The sequence below is a fragment of the Leucoraja erinacea genome, chromosome 29 (assembly GCF_028641065.1).
Source record: "Leucoraja erinacea ecotype New England chromosome 29, Leri_hhj_1, whole genome shotgun sequence".
Lineage (NCBI taxonomy): Eukaryota > Metazoa > Chordata > Chondrichthyes > Rajiformes > Rajidae > Leucoraja > Leucoraja erinaceus.
Window position 1 is genome coordinate 4,614,704 of NC_073405.1, and position 25,514 is coordinate 4,640,217.

Consider the following 25,514-nt stretch of genomic DNA (forward strand, 5'->3'; position numbering starts at 1 on the left):
GACAACTTGGGCAAAGAAAAGGCAGCTGGCATCCATCAAAACCCTGGAATTCAATCACCTCAGGAGAAAATACAAGAGAAAACCAAAGCGGACATTAAAACAAAAATCTGAGCCCTGAATGGAAAATAAGTCAATTTACTTGAAAAATTCTATTAAAAACGTTCAGAAAACATTTCTAAGCAATATATACAGTGTCTTTTGCACATCAGTAAATTTTCAATGAACATTTTCAGCTGTGTATTTCTTCATTACCAGTACAAATTAATTGCTGTTATTCAGGCGAGACTAATAGGGAATTTACGCCATAGTCCACCACACAGACAGTTCTTGATCCACCTTTGTTCCCACTGTTTAACCGCTGTCGATTTGTTTGGTGATTTCAGCATGGTGTTGCATCCGCATCTATTTAAAAGATGGAAGTTTTAATCAGAGACACTAAAATCTAGAGAGAATGGAATAAAAAGGTGTTCTAGCGTCAAAGTCATACAGCATGGAGACAGGCCCTTTGGCCCAGTTTACCCACGCCGACCAAGGTGCCCCATTTACACTAATCCTAACTATTGAGAAAACAAGTCTGCTTTAAGTTGCGGCGACAGGGAGGGGTGACGAGAGCAGAGGCAATATCTGTAATAGGGTGCAGACCACAGTTGTCCAGCCATCTTTTTGAGAGATGTTTGAGGACAGTTAGAAAGAAGAAAATCAAAATAACATGCTGGAAGTGAGAGGGGCAGAATGTTGCAGTTATCAGAAGTGCTGAAACAAAAAGCAATACAGCAAATACTTGGCAGAATCTCTGGGGGGAAGAGTTGATTTCACATCTAGATAAGCTTAAATCAAACTGATCAGTTTCAAAACTGGTTATTTGAAATTGTTGAATTCAGGCTGGTTATCTGAAATAGTTGAATTCAATATCGAGTCCCAGGGGGGGAGGCTGAAAATTCCTGACCACAATTGAGTGAAGAATAAGAATTAATTCAGTTCCATAGAGACTGATCATTTGATTATTTTAAAAATACTAGCTACAAATTGTATCACAGTTTATTTGCCAAATGACAGCTTGATAGACACTGAGAGAGCATCACTGATGAACACACAAGAAGTCTGTTTGCTTAACCAAAATGTAAACCTGTTCTAATACAGGCAATCCAAATCCAACCCGAGTGAAAGCAGTTACACAGTTCCCTCCATAATGTTTGGGACAAAAACCCATCATTTATTTATTTGCCTCTGTACTCCACAATTTGAGAATTGTAATAGAAAACATCACATGTGGTTAAAGTGCACATTGTCAGATTTTAATAAAGGCTATTTTTTATACATTTTGGTTTTACCATGTAAAAATTACAGCTGTGTTTATACATAGCCCCCCCCATTTCAGGGGACCATAATGTTTGGGACACAGCAATGTCATGTAAATTAAAGTAGTCATGTTTAGTATTTTGTTGCATATCCTTTGCAAGCAATGACTGCTTGGAGTTTGCGATTCAAGGACACCACCAGTTGCAGGGTATCTTTTCTGGTGATGCTTTGCCAGGCCTGTATTGCAGCCATCTTTAGCTTATGCTTGTTTTGGGGGCTAGTCCCGTTCAGTTTTCTCTTCAGCATGTAAAAGGCATGTATACATTTGGGTTCAGATTGGGCGATTGACGACCACTCAAGAATTGACCATTTTTTAGCTTTGAAAAACTTCTTTGTTGCTTTAGCAATATGTTTGGGATCATTGTCTTGCTGTAGAATGAACTGCCGGCCAATGAGTTTTGAGGCTTTTTTAAAAAAAAAAAATTTAACTTGAGCAGATAGGATGTGTCTATACGCTTCAGAATTCATTATGCTACTACCATCAGCAGTTAATAATAATAAAATTAATTTTTATAGCACTTTTCTAAGACTCAAAGTCGCTTTACAATAGTAACAGACAATAGCAAATGGAGAAGCAGCGAACAAACAGCGCCAGCGTCCTCTCCGTGCAGCACATAAAGAAAGAATACAGACATAACAATAATAAAGACATTTAAACATAAAAACATCACCCCACAATGGTTCCCATTATGAGGGAAGGCACAAAGTCCAGTCCCCATCCCCAGTTCACCCATAGTCGGGCCTATTGAGGCCTCCACAGTTGCCTCCACGGAGGCCCGATGTTCCAGGCCGTTCTCGCCGGGTGATGGTGCTCCGGCGCCGGGAGAATCCTCACAGCGGCATGGGAACCCCGGAGACCGTGGATTCCGAAGCCAACAAGGCCGTGCCGGATGGAGCTCCGCAACTGGTGATCTCGTCGAGAGATCCCAGGCTCCTGATGTAAAGTCGGCACCGCCGCCCGCAGCTGGCCGCTCCTCAGACCCGTAGCCGGATGTTTTTTATCATCGCTCCCACCAGCGCTGGCGACCCCGTCGAGAGATCCCCCGCTCGGCGATGTAAAGCTCAGCACTGTGCCCGCCGCGAAGCACTGCTACTCGGACCCCGACAGGAAACGCTGCTCCATGTTTTTGGTAGGTCGTCGGGTCAAAAGTGCAGCCCGCTCGGCCTCTCCGGCCAGGTAGGGACCCTGAAGGATAGTTTCCCCCTTCCCTTCCCCCCCCCCCCCCCCCCCCACATAAAGTTTAGACCTCCAAATAAAACACACTTAACTAACTAAAAAAAAAAAAAAAAGATGAAGAGACAGACAGCTGCTGGCTGGGCAGACATGCACAGGACTGCGCCCCCAACCAAAATCAGTTTGATACAAGCAGTTGTATCATCATTGACGATAAGTGAGCCAGTACCTTCAGCAGCCAGACATGCCCAGGCCATAACATGCCCGATGCCCACCATCGTGTTTCAAAGACGAGGTGGTATGCTTTGGATCTTGGGCAGTTCCTTCTCTCCTCCATACTTTGTTCTTGCCATCACTCTAATATAAGTTAATCTTCATCTCATCTGTCCGCAAGACCTTATTCCAGAACTGTGGTTGCTCTTTTAAGTACTTCTTGGCAAACTGTAACCTGACCATCCTATTTTTGCAGCTAACCAATGGTTTGCATCTTGCAGTGTAGCCTCTGTATTTTTGTTCATGATGTCTTCTGCGGACAGTGGTCATCGACAAATCCACACCCGACTCCAGAGGACTGTTTCTGATCTGTTGGACAGGTGTTTGGGGAATGTAGAGTTCTTCTGTCATCAGCTGTGGAGATCTTCCTTGGTCTGCCCCTTTGTGATTAGTTAGCTCACCAGTACTCCTTTTCTTCTTAATGATGTTCCAAACAATTGATTTTGGTAATTCTAAAGTTTGGCTGATGTCTCTAGACTCGAGACTCGTGGGGGCGGGAGCGACTACCTTCCCGTGCAGGTCTATAGCACCAGCCCACTGCACAAACAAACATTATGGTGCCCTGAAATGGGGGGACCATGTATAAACACAGCTGTAATTTCTGCATGGTGAAACCAAACTGTATAAAAATACCCTTTAATAAAATCTGACAATGTGCACTTTAGGTACATGTGATTTTTTTCTATTACAAATCTCAAATTGTGGAGTACAGAGGCAAATAAATAAATGATGGGTTTTTGTCCCAAACATTATGGAGAGCACTGTAATACTTTCCATACCCAATCCAACTTGGCTATCAACTTTTAACGTAAAAACCTTCATCATGTTTTTGATCTGTCTGAGATTGAAACACAAAGGGTTTCAATATAAAGCGATAGAATGCAATCACTTGGACCTGGATAACTGCTTAGACAAGTTGGCACAACACAGCCCACATGTTTTATCAGAACCTGCACCTGATTTGACCTGATCCAGTCGGGATTGCGTCTCATAACCAGGCTCTAGTGTACATATTTCAATGGTGTTTAGCTAAACTGATGTCTGCAATTTGTCACTGATCAAGTTGAACTCTTCCACAAATAAGATTCTTGTCTTTATATTTGCTTACCTGGTGCAGGATTTGGTTTCTTCTGTTGGGCAAACTCCTAAATTAAGTCGTCTTAAATTGTCCATCTTCTGATACCCAGGTGACCTGAACATCAGGTAAAATGATGGTGTAGTAATTGCATTCACATGAAGTAGAACATTGATGGTGTAATAGTCTACCTATCCTATCCCCACTTTTTAAAATCATACTTCACAATTCAATTGGATGAAGGAAATGTATCCCTGCTTCAATGTGTTGGTTGAGGCTGACAAGTGAAAGCGATTCTGATTGTATTAGTACAACGTTTACCCAAGGTGGTTGCACATCTGCAAAGATACATCTCAATTGGATTTCTAGGGTGAGAAATACTCAGTTACGGAACCTTGCAGGCAGCACTTCCCCCATAGCTACTCCTCATACCCACTTCTCCACAAGATTATGAATGAGTATTTGTGGACAGGGAAGATTAAGACAATGGTGGAACAGATGAATGGAAATCAAACCAATGGGATTCCTCTTCCCAGATCTCAATGAACAGATCTCAACTGGGATAGAGAGCAATGTTTGCAATGTAAAAATCTGCAACGTACATCAATGCTACCTGTTGCTGCTTCTTTCCCAGTCAATGGAGATTATTTAAACTAGTTCCAAAAACTATGGAAGTCACTATTAACAGTAATTAACACAACCCAAGGCCTATTTACAATCCAATGTCATCACAAAACTAACACCATTGGCTATATTTTAATGATCTAATCAATATTGATTAATTAACAATGGGTAATTTGTGATGATAATGCATCAAAGTCAACATAGGCAGAACGGGGTAGGATTCTCTTTGTAAATAAGACATTCCAATTACCTTGCAAAGATATCAAGCTGCGTGGTTGCAAAGTGGCTAGGCACGCTGACTGGTTTTCCAAACTGTAGCTTTAGTGGCTGTTTGCTCTGTAACTTGCCAATAATTCCATCATTCACTGGTAGCCAATCCATGCTGGGAACCAGCAGCTGGCTGGGAAGCAGACAACATTCATCGATCAGATTGTCATCGGGTTCAGTCATATGGTTCTCATCTCTACCTGGAAAAAATGGTCGATGAGAAACGTTAACATTTATAAAAACAACACATTTATATGAACTTATTGACCCCACAAGTTCTCTACACGTGCAAAACAAACCTTTAATATGGATGTCACAATTGTGATGAAAAACATTAGCAATGGGGAAGAAACATTTTAATTTGCTTGTGATTATTCCATGCAGATCCTATCAGTGGAAATCATTGCATGATAAGGGTGGGAGATTGCAGCCTTAAGGTGGTCTACCCCGTTTCGACTAATGCAATTAACCCGACGTGCACAAACAAATAGATGTAGTGTTTTGGTGTCTGCAACTTTAGGCTGTGCACGCCATACGCAAGAAGATAATTGTAAAAATCACAAAAGGTTCAATGGAATCAAGGCTGAAAAATGAAGCAGCAGGTACATCGTCGCATTATGTTTTCAACTCTCTCCCAATAATGTGACTTCTGCAGACAAGTTCAAGTTCAAGTGAGTTTATTGTCATGTGTCCCTGTATAGGACAATGAAATTCTTGCTTTGCTTAAGCACACAGAAAATAGTAGGCATTTACTACAAATCAGATAAATGTGTCCATATACCATGATATAAATATATACACAACCATCCTAAGTCGATCAGTGCTCATAAAATGTTTGTATTTAGTCCCTCATTTCTCCTCTACAAAGGGCATTAACCAGTGAGGGGGTCTCACTAAAAAGGCTCTCCAATAATCTACAGGAGTGAAATGGTGGTCCAAGTGATGTGCATTTCTGAGATTCAAGGGTGTAATCAGCTGCTTGGAAGATAACACACAAGGAAATAGTTTCTTCTCACTAGTGCAAAGGCAAAGATAAGTAGTGAACAAATTGTCAAAAACATGGATCATTGCCGAAAACATATACGTTGCTGAGAATGTGGTAGTCCCAGGAGTGATTCGCCGCTAATTTCTTAAGAGCTAATGTGGGATGGACAATCCCAATTGTCAACAACACACCCCATAAATTATTTTTTTTAAATCAATAAACCGTTTCATTTTTCATATTCATGTACATTCATGCATTCCATTCCATACTCTATGCCTATATGACTTGTAATTTTCTGAAAACCATCAGTTATTGCATTGCACATTCATACCAATTAGGTTACTGCTATTCAATTAAGATTCTTCTCCAGAGATGCTGCCTGTTCTACCGAGTTGCTCCAGCATTTAGTGTCTTTCTTAGGTTTCTGCTGTGGTCTGTCCTGTGCCTCCATGTTCATTGGTAGCATTCATACAGATCAGTCAGATCAAATATCACTCTTATAATCAATCTAGGCTAAATGGATATTATGGCCAGAGGACACTGCAGAGTATAATTCCAAATCAATCCAAATTTGCTGTGTTGCATTACCCCAATTTAAGAACTATTCAAGAATTAGCCACTGAGCATACGCGACAATAAATATTCAAAAGGAAAAGTTATTACAAGCCCTAAGACAAATGTATCACCTCATTCGCAAGTGATCGGATTGCATTTCAGTGCTGAGTTACAGTCTGAATAAATTCAAGACAGCTGTGTAAATTAATACCTGCTTGAGGAAATACAAACTCAGGGTTTCTTTTTGGCTGCGAAGTGTGTGAACATTCATATTATACTTGTAACTTTAAAAGTTTTTCGATTTGCCTATTCAGCTGGAACATACTGTACTGATATATTCTGGTAATCAAGAAATCTACTACATATATACTGCAACTGAAAAGTTATAATTGGAACAAAATGCCATCATTCTCGTATTCAACCCTTTTGTAATTAAGGCCAAAAGGCCATAATTTTCCTTTTCTTATGCTTGCTGAATCTGCTCATTAAGCTTCAGTAATTTATAAAGAGGACACCCGTATTTATGTATTTTTTAAAACACCAATAACTTTCAATTTCTTACAATTAAAAAAAAAAAATTCTACCTCTGAAAGTGGATGATCGCATTTCCAGATATAAATTCCATTTGCATATCTTTACACATTTACTTTAACTGTCTCTCTTCCTCTGAAACTTGTCTGCGTCATTCTCATATTTCTCACTGCCACTTAGCTTTGTAGTTCCTTACAACGTAGACCACTCAATCCATTAAATCAACGCCAGCTCTCAGTCATCCCCTTCCCTGCACCCTTCCCCTTTTTATTACCCTCTAACCTATTTGTTCCCCACATACACCCATGAATACTCCCTGACCCACCCACCTAAACTGGAGGCAATGTACAACAGGCAATCAACCCAAAACCAATATATCTTTGGGATATGGGAGGAATAGGTGACGTTTTGGGTCGAGACCCTTCTTCAGGCAGTCTGAAGAGGGGTCTCGACCTGAAACATTACCCATTCCTTCTCTCCAGAGATGCTGCCTGACCCGCTGAGTTAGTCCAGCATTTTGTGTCTGCCTCATGTCTACTATGTCTTGTAATAATTTTGTACAACCCACTCCACCAAACAGGGATTGTCAGTCTTTAGAATTCTCTCCCACAAGGGCTTTGTATGCAGTTACTGCGTAAACTGAAGGCAGGGAGACTCAAGATATATGGGGAATGCATAGGAATTTGGTGAGAGCACATCATCCTTGAACTTGATGTCATATTTATGATGTCTATTTTTTAATTTATATACTTCAAGAAACAAAACAAGTTTTTCACTTCGGAATTCAGAACAAGGTATGTGATTTGAACTTACAGCAGAGCCAGAGTTTGGTGAGTAGTCGGAAAAGCAGGGACATGCTATCCTGGGTGTCTGATGTAGCAGTGTATATTGGCAAACAACCAGGTTTAAGCAGACCCCAAATTCGTATCACCACCATTAGTTCTCTGAGCATGCCAAGTGAGGTTCCATCTCTGAGAAAACTAAATCCTGGACGAACAGGAGAACCCTGTAAGGAAAGATTGACCATCAGCAGGACAAATCCACTAAATGATATTAAAAAAGTGAATCTGCAAAGGGAAAATAAATTAGTCCAAAGAACATTGTTAGCAACTGTTGATACTGTAAATATTTGTGACGACGTGATGATCCAAGTATCTCTATTTTCCAATTAGACTAGTTTGATATTATTTGGGTTATTTTCACATTGGCAACTAATAGGGCTTCTCAATGACATAATTCAAGCAACCTAATATATTACAGCCAAGTTTGTTAACAATACTAAGATAGGCAGAAGGATGGGGAGGTGGACACAGAGTTTGCATTTGTTGCTATCTTCATTAAGATTCCACCGCTTCTGTTTCGACTAATGCAGAAACCATTCCATTGTGATTTTGAAATTGCCAATTCCAGCAGCAATAACCACTTTCCTTCTTAAAACACTGTTCCATACAACCCGTGCTTTTCATGGTGGTGCGAGCTGGTAACACATACTGGCACCTCTAAAAAGTTAAACACTAGATTGATATAAAGCAGCCTAAGTGTTGCGTGAATTGTTATATGTACCAGCAGATTTTTGTCTACAAAATAACACACTGCAACCATTGGAGAAGCAACATCTGCCCTTCTATCTCTTCCCATTCCAACCTCCAGGGTCTCAAACTGTCCTTTTAGGTTAAATAATTCTTCCAATCTAGTGTAAAGCATTCAATGTCTATAAATATATTCACCTGTACATTCGAGAAACTGAATGACTGCAGGGGTTAACGTGAACTTTCAGTTGATTGTTCACCATTCCACTCCTACCTGTCAGTGGATACTGCATCAGCAATAACATGCACTCGCAGTATAGCACCTCATCTTACATTAGACGCCTTTTTGACCCTAAATAGAATTCAATGAATTCAGGTAACATGCTTCGAGTGTCAGTGTCTGAATTAGCCAGTTCTGCTGTAGGTCGTTCACTCGTATTGACTCATTCTCTCACCCTTTGTAATTTCTGCAGCACTACATTTCACAACTTTGTGTTCTCTCCAAATTCCTTCATTAACCTATCAATGATACAGCTTTACCAATAGCTACGCCCCTGGTCTCACCCTGCCAGACATATTTGCTTTTCTCTATTCATTCCTCCCTCACTCTTGGCTGCAATTTAAAACTAATTCACTTTCTTTTTCCCCAGTCCTGAAAAATTAACTTGCATCTCTTTCCACAGGTGCTGTTTCATTTGCCAAGTTTTTAAACATTGTTTTCATTTGTTTAAAGTGAGTGGGCAAAAACAGCAAAATGGAGTATAACATGGAAAATGCAAGGTTATCCACGCTTAGCAGGAAAAATCAAAACTGGAACCTACTGTTAGGTTGATGGTTCTCGAACATGATTCAAGTTGGCCTACAGGTAGAGCAGGTAATTAGCAAAGTAAATGTAACGTTGACCTTTACTGCATGAGAGAATGACTATGATTACATACAATGTCAATCATCTTTGCCCCATTAATTGCATTGGAGACAATTAAGAGATAGTTAACTCTGATTCCTCAGATCAAGTGATTGTCTAAAGAGCCTGGAATTCTACATTCATTTTGAACTGAGGAAATTAGTGAATGAAAATAATTTGAAGTGTCCCAACAGGGCAAATGATGAGAAAATGTTTCCATTCACAGCATTCGCAGGAGAACCCAGAACCAGGGAACTGAGATTCATAATAAGGAATTATCTAGTTAAGACACAGATGACAAGGAACTTATTTCTTAGAGGGTGATACATCATTGTAATTCTCATACTTGGTTTGTGGAGAAAAAGGACACAGAGTGCTGGAGTAATTCAGCAAGTCAGACAGCATCTCTGGAGAACGAGGATAGGTGACATTTTGGGTCCAGACCCTTCTTCAGAATGCGTTGTGGAGGTTGCGTTGAGGTTCTGACAAATAGATCTTTACACCATGTACAAGTTAAGGCCATTTTCTAGCTGACAACAGTGGCAAACCGAGGTACAAAGATTTAAAACATAAATATCTCATTCTGTGAAAATAGATACATGAGAGACAGATGATGAGGATATTTATAGGCAACGATGCATGCTGTATGTACAGGCGAATATCCTCTTGCGTAAATTTGGTGCGTGTGCAGATGTGGTGAAGATGTCGCTATTTAGAGCATACTGCACACCCTTCCACACTGCGCACCTGTGGTCGAACTATTTAAAGACAAATATGCAGAGACTAAAGGTGGCTTATAACGATGCCATGAGAACACTGCTAAGGCAACCTAGATGGTGTAGTGCCAGTAATACGTTTGTGGCTGCAGGAGTCAGTACTTTAGAAGCTATCCTAAGACACCACATGTATAAATTCATTTGCAGGATAAATGACTCTAAAAATGTGCTTATTGTGGCCTTGACAAACATAAGGGTTAGCACTACACGCTACGAATCCCAGCTGTGGAGACACTGGTATCGTTGCCTCATTGTAGGATATTGATCATCTTTTAATCTGGATTTTTAACTTAAGTATTGTGGGTTTAAAAAATATATAAATTATGATGTTATGTGATACACCATGATTTTATATATATTTATGATATTTGATATGCAATGCATTTTTAATGTAATGTTGCCCCTTGTCTGGATCTTGAGTCCGAAATAAAGTTTATTATTATTATTATTATTATTATTATAAGCATCTCATAAAATAAACTGAAATTACTCTGCAAGATGATTGCTGATGCACTGAAATAGGTTGCCAAGTATTAAAAGCCTTGTAATATGTTCATTCTTTACGGAGGATGATTTCTAAAGAATTTGGAGAAAATCCTGTCTTTTTTACTACACCTACACCATCCACATGGTAAAAATAAACCCTAAGCATACTTCTATATTTAGAATTAGACTTCCCTCGTCCCCCCTCTCCCATCAGGCAAGAGGTAAAAAAATGTGAAAACGCATACCTCCAGATTCAGGGACATTTCTTCCCAGCAGTTATCAGGCAACTGAACCATCCTATCAACAACTAGAGTGTGGTCCTGAGCTACTATCTACCTCACTGGAGGCTCTCAGACCATCTTTAATCGGTCTTTACTGCACTAAACGTTATTCCCTATATAATGTATCTGTGCACTGTTGACGGCACGATTGTAATCATGTAGTCTTTCCACTGACTGGTTAGCACGCAACAAAAGCTTTTCACAGTACATGTGACAGTAAACTCACCTGGTTGGGCAGACTAGCCAGCAGATACAGCACAAAGTCTCCAACCCACTGAATGAGCTGCTGCAGGGACTGCAACACCCAGGCATCCAGAACAAACTCTTCGGTTTTTAAATTTATCATAACTTTATCAATATCTGAAAGTATAAATTACATCTTTAATCAACTGGACACTTAGCTAACTTTACTGAAATACTGAATTAATAGCAATAACTAAATACAAATAACATTTGTTAAATACATTAAGTTCTGTCAAAAATCTTTTTCTCGGGTCACCAAATTAAGAAAAGACAAGCATAAAGGAATGTGCATAATTCCAAGTAATCCACATTGAAAAAAAAAACGCACTTGAGAAATAATATGGCAGAGATTTACAAGGTGCTTCCGTGTACAATTAAGGAACTGCTGCCCTCTTGGAGATGCTTTGGACAAAGGGTGTCAGGAGTTGTAGGCAGAAGGCAGAAGAATGGGGTTAAGAGGCAAAGATAGATCAGCCATGATTGAACGGCACAGTAGACTTGTTGGGCCGAATGATCTAATTCTGCTCCTATTATATATGAATTTAAACATAGCTCCTTAGTGCCTCTTGGGATAGATGTAAATGATTCCCAGAACGCTACTCAATAAAGAGCAAGGGAGCTCTACCAGTTGAATTTTAGTTTAGTTTATAATATTATTGTCACGTGTACAGAGGTAGAGTGAAATGATTTTTGTTACATGCTATTCTGCCAAAGAAAAGATTATACCCGATTACAATCAAGCCATCCACAGTGGACAGATGAAGAATAAAGGGTACGACATTTAGTTATAAAGTCCGATGAAGTCTGATTAATAAAGATAGTGCAAAGGTCTCGATGAGGTATATGTGGGGGGAATTAGGACCCCACTCTAGTTGGTAATAGAATGGTTCAGTTGCCTGATAACAACTGGGAAGAAACTGTCCCCTAATCTGGAGGTATGCGTTTTCAAACTTCTGTACCTCTTGTCTGATGGGAGAGGTGAAGAAGAGGGAGTGACCGGGGTGAGACTGATCCTTGAATATGCTGGTGGCCTTGCATTGGCAACGTGAAGTGTAGATGGAGTATCACAATCAACACAAAATATACAGTTGGAATAATGAAAGGAAAACTCAATTCCTTCAACTAAGCAATCTGTAGCTTGCTGAAATATTCACAACACTCAACTTGAAGAATCAGAAGGCGTTATTCAGCCACCTCAAGCATTTACATTTGGTCCACGTGCAAAATAGAATACATACCAGTGTCCGTGTTTTTACAGCAGATCTCAGTCAGTCGCTCTCCAGGGCTTTTATCTGGTGTGTTCAACAAATGTGGTCGAAGAAGTGATTTAAGTGTGGAACCTATTGCAATCAGCAGCAGCTTTGCATGGAAATCACAGGCTCTTGCCAGCGTATTTGTTGACAGCTTACATAAAGATGCTTTCATGGCCACTATTCGGGTGGACAGAACCTTAATAAAGGGAAAGGGAGGAAGCAATTTAAATGCATGCCCACAAAGAATAGTTCAGAGGGAACAATAAAATTGAACAAAACCATAACTCTCCCATGTTATCATTCACAACAAATTGAATGTCAAGTATTTTTAGCAGGCAAGATGCCAGATCATATAAAATCCTTTGTTCAACACCACTTGACATGTCAAGAAGCATTTAGCAACTTTTTTGTGTTTAGTTTACAATTGTCATGTGTACCGTGACAAGCTTTTGTTGCCTGCTATCCAGTCAAAGTCTATACACGATTACAATCAAGCCATCCACAGTTTAAAATTATCTTCATCAGTATGGAGATGTCGGGGATTGAACCCGGGGTCTCATACATGCAAAGCCTGTGCTCTTCCACCGAGCTGCATCCCGACATAAAGAATCGCAGTCATTAATTTCTCAACTAAAGCCATAAAAACAAACTGGAAGCAACTACAAATGATGGTTGGAAACTATACCTTCATTTGGTGCCTTTCACAACCTCAGGATGCTTAGGTGCAAAAATATAGCTTTTTAAAATGTTGTAATGCAGATATAGCCAATTTGCTCAAAGCATTCTGACAAACACCATGAGATAAATGATCAGACAATCTGTTTGCGATGTTGACCAAGGAATATGTGCTGGATAGAATACTGGTAGAACTCCCCTGCTCTTCGTCGAGTAGCGCCTTGGGGATCTTTTACATCTATCCAGAGGCACCAAGTAGCTATATTTAATCCCTCATCTAAAATATAGCACCTCCAGAATGCAGCAATTCTTCAATAGTACATAGAAATACCTTGAAGATTTTAAGACTAGGAATTCAGGTGTGGGAATGCTATAATTAAACCAGCTGCAATATGCAATATCCACAAAATACCAATGATTCTTCATTAGTACCAGCTTAAATTATGGTTTCTACCACCTGGAAAATGCAGATGGGAACATCTCCCCGGAAAAGTTTCCTTCCAAGTCACACATCAGTTTAACTTGGAAGTACATTGCACCTCCATTATCCTTCATCATTCAGGTCAGAATCCTTGAATCCCATCCTAAATGTGGGAACAGTTTCACAGCCGTTCAAGGCAGCAGCTCACCACCACATTTTTTTTTATTTTTTTTTAAACTTGGCTTGCACACACAAGGTCTATGGGAGATGGTGGATATTGCAAGCCACCAGTGCTTTGGTCTGCAGTGTCTCTTGCGACTAAATAATCCAGCCCATCATTTGCATTGTTCCATCAGTGGTTGCAATGTGCGTGTCACAAATAGATAGTTCAAAACTCCATGCTCTTCTGAGCTCCTATCTTTCAAGCGGCTGGAGTCAATTCCTGCAAAGGATTTTAGCTCAGTTTTCCATTGGTCAGGATCAATTAAACTCCTTCATATTTTCCTTGCACATAATAGTCATATATTGCTAAAATGAGAATGTTTTATGACGTTGACATGATTGGATAGGGCTGTAAAAATGTCTAACTATGGTAAAATAATACAAGGCCCTGGGAGAAACTGATTAATCGTCTTCTTTTCATGTTATGAGATGGTAAGATTCTACTGTTTCTCAACAGCTCGACATTTAATCAGTGCCACTAGATGAATTAGAACCAATGCAATGTGTGCAAATGTCAAAAGCCACAGTTGTGAGACTGACAGTCCTGTCAGAAAGATTCTAAACTCCACCATGCTCCAGGTTAAAATGTCCATTTTGTGAGTTTGAGTCATGCAAGCTATTTGTCTTGCTTTCAGAACTAACAACTGAAAAAGAGCAGCAAGTGAACATTACCAAACATAAAATGCACTCCCTGCCACCCCAGTGAACCGTTACCTGTTGCAAAGCCTGTGCCTGCCGTGTATATTCCTCGTGCAGTTTCTCCACTAGGTTTTGCACCATGTTAGGTTGTACATGCAAAAGGATGTCCCACCAGTCGAAACCCGTCACCATACAGTACTCCAATAGGAAAAGCAGATGACGCAGTGATGTGTTTATGTCTAGCGTGTGACCCATTGAAGGAGAGATCCTTAGCATGCTCAGCTAGGAGGGAACAAAATAATGTCAACCTTTCAATAAGAATGTAAGTAAGTTTGCACTTTTGAAAAAAAATACTATTTCAGTTAGAAATTAAATAGCACTGGCACATTTAAGGCAACATTTTTGGCATTTTGGCCGCATCACTGAAGTTAAGGAACTGAAAGGACAGGCAAATCTTCTTAAATGTATTATTAAATACTGAATATAATTTAACAATGCATTCTTTTTATTGTATTTGTTACCTTTCCCTGGCTGTCTATTCCAACTAATGCCAATGAAGTCAAGGACAGCTGCAGTGCTTTGAAGTGCACCGACGACGCAGTTGTACGCTGTCGCTTAATAGACTGGTCGTCTGCTGGTCGTTGGGAGGGAATGCTGTAGAAAACTCCCAATGTTTGTAGTGAAAGCCTGTGAACAATGTGAATAGTTCCATCATGGAATGCTAATGCAAGGCCTAGAGATAGGAAGGAAAACTAGAATGTAGTCAATCCTCCACAGCAAACCCAAATGCATTCTCACAACCCAATGATCACAACAATAGTTCAAGCTTATTTGGCAAGATGCGTGTTTAAGACAATAGACTGAGTAAACAGTCACTTCAAATTCATGAGCTGAAGAATAATAAGGAATTACTTCAGTGGTCTGAAAATAACCTATACACCAAATGCACAGGAGAACTCATTAACAGTGGAGGGGAAAAAAATGAAAGGGGTATAAAATAAGGACACAAAGTATTGGTGTATTGCCCCTGTCCCACTTAGGAAACCTGAACGGAAACCTCTGGAGACTTTGAGCCCCACCCAAGGTTTCCGTGCGGTTCCCGGAGATTTTTGCTTCCACTACCTGCAACCTCCAGCAACCACCTGCAACCTCCGGGAACCGCACGGAAACCTTGGGTGGGGCGCAAAGTCTCCAGAGGTTTCCGTTCAGGTTTCCTAAGTGGGACAGGGGCATAACTCAGCAGGTCAGGCAGCATCTCCAGAGAACATGGATAGGTGATGTTCCATGTCAAGACGCATCTTTATATCCATGTTCTCCAGAGATGCTGCCTGACCCGCTGAGTTATTTCATCACTTTGTTTCATTCTGTGTAAACCAGCATCTGCTGGTCCTTGTTTCTACATGGAAGGGGTATATTCTCACCACTGTGACAGAAAAAACTATTTAAAAATTCTCTCAACTGTGCTCCGCTTCAAGATGTTTTTCCGAGAGAGTGGAAAGTCAGACCGATTGGAAAGTAATATCAATAAGATAAATCAGGGGAATGGAAAAGCGTGCAGATCCAGCCATCAACTCGTCACTTACTGAATAAAATCAGCAAAATGGAATCACCTCAAATGCCCTGCTCTCCTTGAATGCCTAGATTAGATGCAATGAGGAGAAACCATCCTACCCAAATCATCTAAATGACTTTTCAGTTTACAAGGTCCTTTGAGCAAACACCATAGAGCAACAAAGTAAATCCCCAAACGAGACCATAAGGATTTATAAATACATCTTTCACTGATTCTATTTTTTGGTGATTTTATAAAGTAGGTAACAAGCTGAAGACTGGATCGGCTTTATTGTGCATTCCCCAATTTTATCTAATTGATGTTACTTTCCAATCAGTCTGATTTTCCACTTTCTCTGGGAAACATGTCCTGATGCAGACCACTGTTGAGAGATTTGTTTTTAATGGTTCCTTACATCACAGTAGCAAGGATATACACAATTAATGCTTTTTTTGCCCCCAAAGAGGACTCCATATGAAGCACAATACTAACCCATGCCTGGAAAGAATTTTGTGTCTGTTGCCACCTTTAGATCACTACTGGTAAGAGAGATGGGAAGTTTGGGTAAACCCACAGCTGTTACACGATCTAGGTCATTGGTTGCACTTAGAATCCTCCACTTCAGGATGCTTGGCTGTTTATCACCTAAGAAAATAGAAACCACACTTGAGGGAAGGGAAAACTAAATGAAAATGAATATTTTTCTACAGCCAATCATGAATTACATTTCATATTTAACTATAATTGTTATCATCGATGTATTCACTTCGTAGAACAAATTCACACACAATAAAATGTTTTTTTGTAATCCTGTACATCCCTAAGCAGGCATTAACTTGCAGTGATTTATGTAACAATACCAGATTCCCAAGAACACCATCCTTTTTCAATCTCAGATCATATAAAAATGGAGAATATCTTTAATATTATAATCCATAAAGGACTGAAAATTAAACCTTAATCTGAGCTGTCTGCAATTTATAACCATCAAGTCCCGCTGAGAGCAGCTACCTCCATACTCACCCATGGGGGAAATTGGCTGAAAAATATTGTTTACTGGCAACCCTTCCTTCCGTAATGACCAGCATTCTACGATGCTGCCCGACAGACTGGAAGCACACAGCAACACCTACAGGAGGTAAGAGCATGGCAATTACTCTTACATCTAGCTGTGCCAACAATAAAACTCATCATTGATCAAATTTCACAAACTTCAACCAAGAAGTCCACTGCTCATCACCCAGTATCGTAACTCTTACAATTCTCCTCTTGTTCTCTTTAGTGCTTCCAATGCCTCATCATACTAGCAGGTTGAAGATAATGGTTTGAGGCTTTGATTGATATAATAACTAATGAGTTGGAGAGGGCGACTTACAGTGCTGTTAACTACAAACATTTACAGAGAGGGGGAAATAATTGGAAGTGCCATCCAGCCATCGGAGATTGAGAGCCTGAATGAAGAATAATTCAACATATTGTAGAGATAGCAAAATAAGTGGCAGGGAGATTGACTTGGGGAGGGAATTTATCACTTTGATTATTCATTTAATGTTGAACTCTGCAGCTGCAGCTCCAAAAACAAGCAGGGTGGATGAAAAAATTGGAAGAGCTTGCAGTGATAGATCTCGGATAGATTTGATGATGGTAATCTTAAAATTCGCTGCACGGGGGCTTGGAAATGAAAAACATTGAGGATGAAAAGGATGGGCAAGGAAGATCTTTGCAGGTTGGGAAGAGTCATCTGATTGGACTTATGTCGCTACATGGTTGTGAACAGATAACTGGAAGCATTGGCTCAGAATGAAAAAAACTATCATAAGAAAATACCATACATACCAAAGCCAGATATTTACAAAATCCAAAAAAGGTTGACTTTGGCCTATTTTATCATAAACCTCTAAGTACTCCGTAACCACATCCTTTATAAAGGACTCTAAAATCTTACCAGACACTGAAATCAGGTTAGCCAGCCTATAGTTTCCACTCTTCTGTTTTGCTCCCTTCGTGTACAGCGGGGTAATATTCGCAATTTTCCAATCATCTGGAACCACTTCCAACTCTTGAAATATCACTACTAATGCCTCTACAATCTCTAAAGCCACCTCTTTTAGAACCCTGGGGATGCTGTCCATCCAGTCCAGGTGACATCCACCTTCAGACCTGTTTCCCAAGCACCTTCTCCTTAGTAACAGCCACTCCACTAACTTCCACCCCCTGACTCTTGAATTTCAGGCACGTTGCTAGCGTCTTCCAATGTAAAGACACTAGCATGATGTGAAGACGATGCAGAAAAGTTATTCAATTCCTCTGCCATTTCTTTATTCCCCATTATCACTTCTCCTGCATCATTTTCCAGCAGTCCAACATCCACTCTTGCCTTTTTCTTACTATTTATATATCTGAAGAAACCCTTGCCTTCCTGTACTATATTATTGATAGCAAGAGTTTCTTCAGATATGACAGGATTTATATAATGCTAACATCAGATAAACACGCAGTGCATAAAACAGTACATGAATGCTGCACAAGATGAGACAACGTGATGGGCAAGCTTCAAACTTTATACCGAGGATAGACAAATAGTGCTGGACTAACTCCACAGGTCAGGCAGCATCGCTGGAGAAAAAGGATGGGTGACGTTTCAGGTCTGAAGAAAGATTCTGACTTGAATCATCACCTGACTTCATAAATAAACTGTGTTCAAACATTTGACACTAGAGGCACATTTAAGAAATGGCACAGGAACAGTGAAAAGAGAAATACAACAACTTTGATCCCCTACCTGCTCCGAGGTTTCTCTTGTTAAAAACTTCAGGTGAGTGACGGCTGGGTATTTCTCCTTCCGAGCAGTGTCCGTTGTACAGCGCATGAAGAGTGATGGCAGAAGCTCCGTATCAATTTTGCACTTCTCATTAACAACGCTCACACAGACCTTATAAAACTGAACAGGTGACGAGCTGCTGCCATCTGACGTGGTCACCACAATATTTCCACCTCCAGTGAATGCAATGTCTGCCAGGGCAACTCTGCTCCTCAACCGTGATAAACTTTCCGTGGCAGTGAGAACCTGTCCGCTGGGCTTCAATAACGACACAGTCACAAGACCACTGATGGTTACTGCAATCCAGCCCTCCATGGGCTTCCCTCCGAACAGCGTCAACGACGGGGAGAACTTCACCCGGGAAAATTTCTCACCAAAATTGGATGCTCCAGACTGATAGGCAGGGGAAAGAAAACAGGAAAGCATATCATCCTTAAAGCTATCAAACCACTGGCTAAAAATATTCTGGCAACATAATATAAAGCAACACCGAAATAGATGTAGAATCGGATGGCAATGTGGTCCAATGAGCTTGTTCTATCCAGGGCACACCATCAGCATTTTCAACTGGTTTCATGGCTATAAATTCAAGTTACCACTAAAGTTAATGTTTTGGAATGAATCATTGATAGTTACACCAAGATTGAAGTAAAAGGCAAGCATTGTACCTGCATTTTTGTTTACATCTATTTCAAATCTGTTTACTTCCAGAACGGGGAATAACTTTGAATTTTAGGATTTAGATATAAAGACAGAGCACACAAACAGGCTCTTCGATCTACTAAGTCCACGCCAATCATCAAGCACCCATTTTACCATTAATCCTTCCTAACCTATTATATTCAATCAATCAATCAACCTTTATTGTCATCTTGCAAGCAACAAGTACAGTGCAAAATGAAAAGACGTTTCCCAGTGAATAGCGGAGCCTCGCACATGAAATTTAAAACACTTCTCACATAATAACACTAAAAAAAAAAACAATCCAGTCCCTGATGGAACAGAATAAATAGTTAAAATCAGGTAAAAAAACACAATGTTAAAAACAGTAAACCAATCATAAAAAAATGTCCGGGGCCGCTGATTTGAGTGGCCAGTGCCAGTTATTAAAGTGTCCGTGCCAGCCGCAGAGTCAAGTCAAGTGACTGTGAGTGCAGAGTGACTGTTTAGCAGCCTCACAGCCTGTGGTAGGAAGCTGTTTAGCAGCCTCGTAGTCCGGGCTTTGATGCTTCGATATCTCTTGCCTGATGGCAAGAGATCCAGGTGTGTGTGGAGGGGGTGCAGTTTGTCCTTGGCAATTCTCTGTGCTTTCTTCAGACAGCGGCTCTGGAACAGTTCTTGTACCGAGGGTAGGGAGACGCCAATAATCCTCTCTGCTCCCCTCACTACCCTCTGCAGAGCCTTCCTGTCCGAGCAGTTGCAGGTGCAGTACCACGTATTGATGCAGTACGTGAGTACAGACTCCACCGTGCCCCTGTAGAAAGTCCTGAGGATGTTGGTGGGGAGTGAGGCCTGTTTTAGTTTCCTCAGGAAGTGCAGTCGCTGATGGGCCCGTTTGACGGTCCCAGTGGTGTTCCTGGACCAGGTGAGGTTGTCCGTTATCTGCACACCGAGGAACTTTATGCTCTCCACTCTCTCCACTGCAGTGCCACTAATGTTGAGCGGTGTATGCTCTGGCTGCGCCCTCCTGAAGTCGACAACCATCTCCTTCGTTTTTTCGACATTCAATTCCAGGTTTTTTCGACATTCACTCCACATTTCCATCAGTTCTCCCAGATGCAACAATTTACTTACATTGTAGGGGCAATTTAGTGGCCAACTAACTCTCAACTTTAGGATGTGGCAGGAAAGCAGGGTATCTGGGTGAAACTCACACAGGCACATACAAAACGTGCACACTCCACAAAGGCAGCCGTGTCACTGTGCTGCCAAATGAATTTTGTCCAGCGGTTGAGACACAGGCAAGTTTGAAATTGCATCATAATTTATAGAAAACCAGCCTGAAAAGTTAAATATAACCACATAACATGGATGTAAACAAAACCATAATATGCCATTTTGTCACTAATCAGTTTTCTAGATCTTCACTGCACAATACCTAATGAAGGAAATGAGGATGAAATCAATCTGAATCTCTGCACACAATTGAAAACAAAAACAACTGAGCATTCAGATTTGATCTGTCTTAATTCAATATATCTCTTAGTCAGCACCACAGACTCCTACAGTACTGTGAGGGACAAAGGTGTTAGTGTTAGCTATTAACATATTTAGTTATTGACAGATAATTGGAACGTTACTTAAGTTTTAGATTACAGCACAAACCTTTTCCACATGCAAGGCCAACTTGACACCATTGTGCAGCCACGACAAGGCTACAATAGGATCTCCATCCACTGAGCTCCCAACTATGCTGTCCCAGCTATTTACAAGGTGATCAGTCATGCTCCAACATTTCACCTGGCCATCAGCATCTGCCGACAACAGTCGGGAACCTTACAAACACAAAACAGATGGAATAAATATTCATTTTGGAGATATATCACATAAATTACACACTTTAGAACCCAGTAATTTAGGGGGCGGGGGGGGGGGGGGGGGGGGGGGACGACGACTCCTAATTAATGGATTGTTTTTACTTTCATTCCAAAACATAAATCTGTCAAAAATCTATTTGTTATCCACGGGAAATATGCACACAATTTATTCATACAAGGTGAGAATTTATATGGACAGAAACATATTTCACCTCTGCACGTCAAGCAAAAACACACACATGCTCTTCATAAAGTGCTTGAAATCTTCACCACATAACTTCACAGAAAAAACCTCATTAATATTTTGATTTTCTTAACTGCTGAAGAGTTTCATCTTCCAGCACACTTGGAAATTAATGAGAGCTAATAATAAAGTCTGTCATGCTGCAAATATCATTAATAATTCATTTAATGATGAATTTATTCCGCTCAAGGTCTTCAGTGACCATGGGCCACGTAATCTCCAGGGAAGATAGCCAATTAATACATTTTTTTTTAATCTGTGTGTTGTCCTGTGACTTTATTTATTATTTTTGTGGCACCCGAGGAGACTTCCCTTGATGTTTTTAATTCTCATCCGACACTCGCACATACAGTTCCCTCCATAATGTTTGGGACAAAGACCCATCGTTCATTTATTTGCCTTTGTACTCCACAATTTGAGATTTGTAATAGAAAAAAAATCACATGTGGTTAAAGTGCACATTGTCAGATTATATTAAAGGCCATTTTTATACATTTTGGTTTCACCATGTAGAAATTACAGCTGTGTTTATACATAGTCCCCCCCCCATTTTAGAGCACCATAATATTTGGGACACATGGCTTCACAGGTGTTTGTAATTGCTCAGATGTGTTTAAATGCCTCCTTAGTGCAGGTACAAGAGAGTTCTCAGCACCTAGTCTTTCCTCCAGTCTTCCTTTGGAAACGTTTATTGCTGTTTATCAATATGACGACCAAAGTTGTGCCAATGAAAGTCAAAGAAGCCATTATGAAACTGAGAAACAAGGATAAAACTGTTAGAGACATCAGCCAAACCTTAGGCTTACCAAAATGAACTGTTTGGCACATCATTAAGAAGGGAGAGCACTGGTGAGTTTACTGATCGCAAAGGGACTGGCAAGCCAAGGAAGACCTTCACAGCTGATGAAAGAAGTATTCTCTATAATAAAGAAAAATTCCCAACACAGTCCGACAGTTCAGAAACACTCTTCAGGAGTCAGGTGTGGATTTGCCAACCACCACTGTCTGCAGAAGACTATCCCAAACATACTGCTAAAGCAACAAAGGAGTTTTTCAAAGCTAAAAAATGGTCAATTCTTAAGTGGCCGTCAATCACCCGATCTAAACCCAATTGAGCATGCCTTTTATATGCTGAAGAGAAAACTGAAGTGGACTAGCCACCAAAACAAGCATAAGCTAAAGATGGCTGCAATACAGGCCTGGCAGAGCATCACCAAAGACACCCAGTAATTGGTTATGTCCATGAATCGCAGACATCAAGTCATTGCATGCCAAGGATATGCAATAAAATATTAACAATAACAACTTTCATTTACATGACATTGCTGTTTCCCAAACATTATGGTGCCCTGAAATGGGGGGGGGGGACGGGGACACACACTATGTATTTCAACATGGTAAAACCAAAATGTATAAAATTACCCTTTAGTAAAATCTGACAATGTGCACTTTAACCACATTTGCTTTTTTTCTGTTACAAATCTCAAATTGTGGAGTACAGAGGCAAATAAATAAATGATAGGTCTTTGTCCCTAACATTATGGAGGGCAGTGTGTAAGCAAACATTTACCAGATTGGTCCCATTCAAGAGAGGCAATAACTTCATGGTGTCCAGAGTTGATGGAATAAACATCCCAAGGATGATCAGTGTCCAAAATGTGAATCATATAAGTAAGGTCTGTAAACAAAAAACAAGATTTTAGAGAATATTGCTTTGCCCTACCTACGAATTTTAGAGAATATTGCTTCGATCACATTCTAAATAATTTCATTTACTCTGCCTTTATTTAAAAATAACCTGTGTGAAGAGACAACACATCAAACAGCAGATACAAGGTATTTTAAGTTGGAGCAAATAGACTTAATTTAGGAAGGGAAAAAATTGCAGATGCTGGAAAACTTAAAAAGTTTCACTGTGTAAGGACTTGACTCTCTCTTAAGAAGTATCAAAAGAAGAGAGTAATTCCAAAGAAACTGCAAACTCCCACAGCTGACAGCACATCACCTGGCCTGCCACCCACAACAAATGCCGTTTAATATATTCAATTAGTGGCTTCTCTTCAGTTGATATTTAGTTTTGCAACTAATTAATCTACTTACTATTAATATCAACACTACACATCATTTCATTGCAGTTAACCAATGTTTAATAAAATTTTTAACTTAAAATAGCAGAAGAGAACATTTAAAATCACAAACCACATATTGGAAGTCCAAAGCGACAGAGGCTGAGGGGAAAGATGTGATAGAAATATATAAAATAATTAGTGTCAAAGATAGGATAGACTATCAGAGCATTTTTCCCCTAGGGTGGAAATGTCAAATACTAGAGGTAGTAGCCTTAAGGTGAGAGGAGGAAAGTTAAAGGAGACCTGTGGGTACTTATTTATTTATTTTTTTATTTTTTAAAAGAGTGGTGGGTGTCTGGAGCTCGCTGCCAGGGATGGTGATGGAGGAATATACAATAATGGCATTAGAGACTTTTAGATACATTTACAATACTATGGATTACATGAAGGCAGAGGAGATTAGTTTAATCCAGCATCATGATCTGCATAGACATTGTGGGCCAAAGCGTCCGTTCCTGTGCTGTATTGTTCTATGTTCTAAAACATTTGGCCATCTTCTCTGTCCCCAATTCCAAATCTGTCCAAATATCTAATCTACAAAGAAATGTCATCACATCCATCTCAGAGAGCGTAATCATCTATCTTATCTGAAAAAAAAACATCTTCTTCAGTGTTAGTATTGAGCACTAGTCCTTGGAAGCAGAATTTGAATCTGCAGTCCTCCTACTCAATGAAAGGTGCTATTTATTACATTGCTGTAGTATTACTAAATTATTATCAAACATTTATTTGCAAATGCGTTCTACCTCAAGAAGGCAGCCAGCATCATCCCACACCACCCTCTGATTTCACTCTTGCCATTGGGAAGAAGGTATTGGTGCCCAAAAACAGAAACATCCAGGTTCAGGAGCAGCTACTTCCCAACAACCACCAGGCTATTAAACACTACAATCGCCAAATAAACTCTGAACTATATAGATTTGGGGACATTGTATTTGTCTACGCACTATTAGCACGTGTGTATTGATTTTTTTTTTTGCTGTTTGCTGGAGATTGATAGATTCTTGATTAGTAAAGGTATCGGTGGTTATGGGGAGAAGGCAGGAGAATGGGGTTGAGAGGGAAAGATAGATCTGCCATGATTGGATGGCGGAGTAGACTTAATGGGCCGAATGGCCTAATTCAGATCCTACAACATTAACTATTATTGTGCTAACACAGTACTGTTGTGCTGTTGCTAGTAAGAATTCCATTGTTCCGTTTCGGGACTGCACTTGACGTAGTAGACCGGAATGTGAAACTTCATCACTACACCATGCAAACATTAGAAACAAGCAACTGCAGATGCTGCGTTACAAAAAGAGAATCAAAGTGCTGGAAACATTGTGAGCCGGCGGTCTCGGGCCCAGTACCCACCTTGCTCCTCCTCGTTCTTCAGGTCGGTGGTGAAGGCAACTAGGTTCCTGCAGGACCAGGCGCACACGAGTGACACAGAGGGGCAGTAATTGCTCTTGGGTTGCTTGTCCCATTCACAGACGTAGGCCACGTCCATGTTTGATGCCGACTATCTGCCTCAGCCCGGCACTGCCGCCGACTCCCTGCCCGAAGGGGAGGCGCCTAAGCCGCCGTCTCTCTACCCGGCGGGAGTCAGTCAGTCAGTCCCAAAGATCTTTGCTCAGTCCACCCGCCTCTCTGCTCAGCCGCCGTCTCTCCGCCCGCCGCCGTCTCTCTACCAAAGATCCTAGAGGAGCTCTATAATCCTCTATAATCTTTGCTCTCTACCAGAGGACAGGCCGCCTCAGCCCGCCCATCCACCACTGCGCATGCACCACCACCACCAGGGAGCTGCCTGGATTAATTACAGTATACATTAAACTATAGTCAATTTAAACTGTTACTAAACGCTCCTTCATTGTACGTGGGATTAGGTTTGTTATCCAGAACTAGGGGTCATTTAGTTTTTTAAGGATAAGAGAGGGTGAAGTGTTTTCTGCCAGGACCGAGGAAATCATTTTTGGC

At 40.5% G+C, this 25,514-nt stretch overlaps 1 protein-coding gene across 1 annotated transcript; it reads right to left on the reverse strand.

Moving 5' to 3' along the window:
• Positions 1 to 120: 120 nt before the first annotated feature.
• Positions 121 to 25,245, reverse strand: med16 (mediator complex subunit 16). The gene is made up of 14 exons (XM_055658382.1): positions 24,912 to 25,245; positions 22,997 to 23,104; positions 20,971 to 21,140; positions 18,607 to 19,038; positions 16,848 to 16,953; positions 16,317 to 16,469; positions 14,794 to 15,005; positions 14,348 to 14,554; positions 12,301 to 12,511; positions 11,046 to 11,179; positions 7,657 to 7,849; positions 4,756 to 4,972; positions 3,915 to 3,998; positions 121 to 402 (listed from the first exon to the last, which is right to left on the reverse strand). Exons 1-14 carry the CDS (start codon positions 25,045 to 25,047, stop codon positions 276 to 278), a joined length of 2,490 nt encoding a protein of 829 aa, XP_055514357.1. The 5' UTR covers positions 25,048 to 25,245; the 3' UTR covers positions 121 to 275.
• Between the last annotated feature and the right edge of the window lie 269 nt (positions 25,246 to 25,514).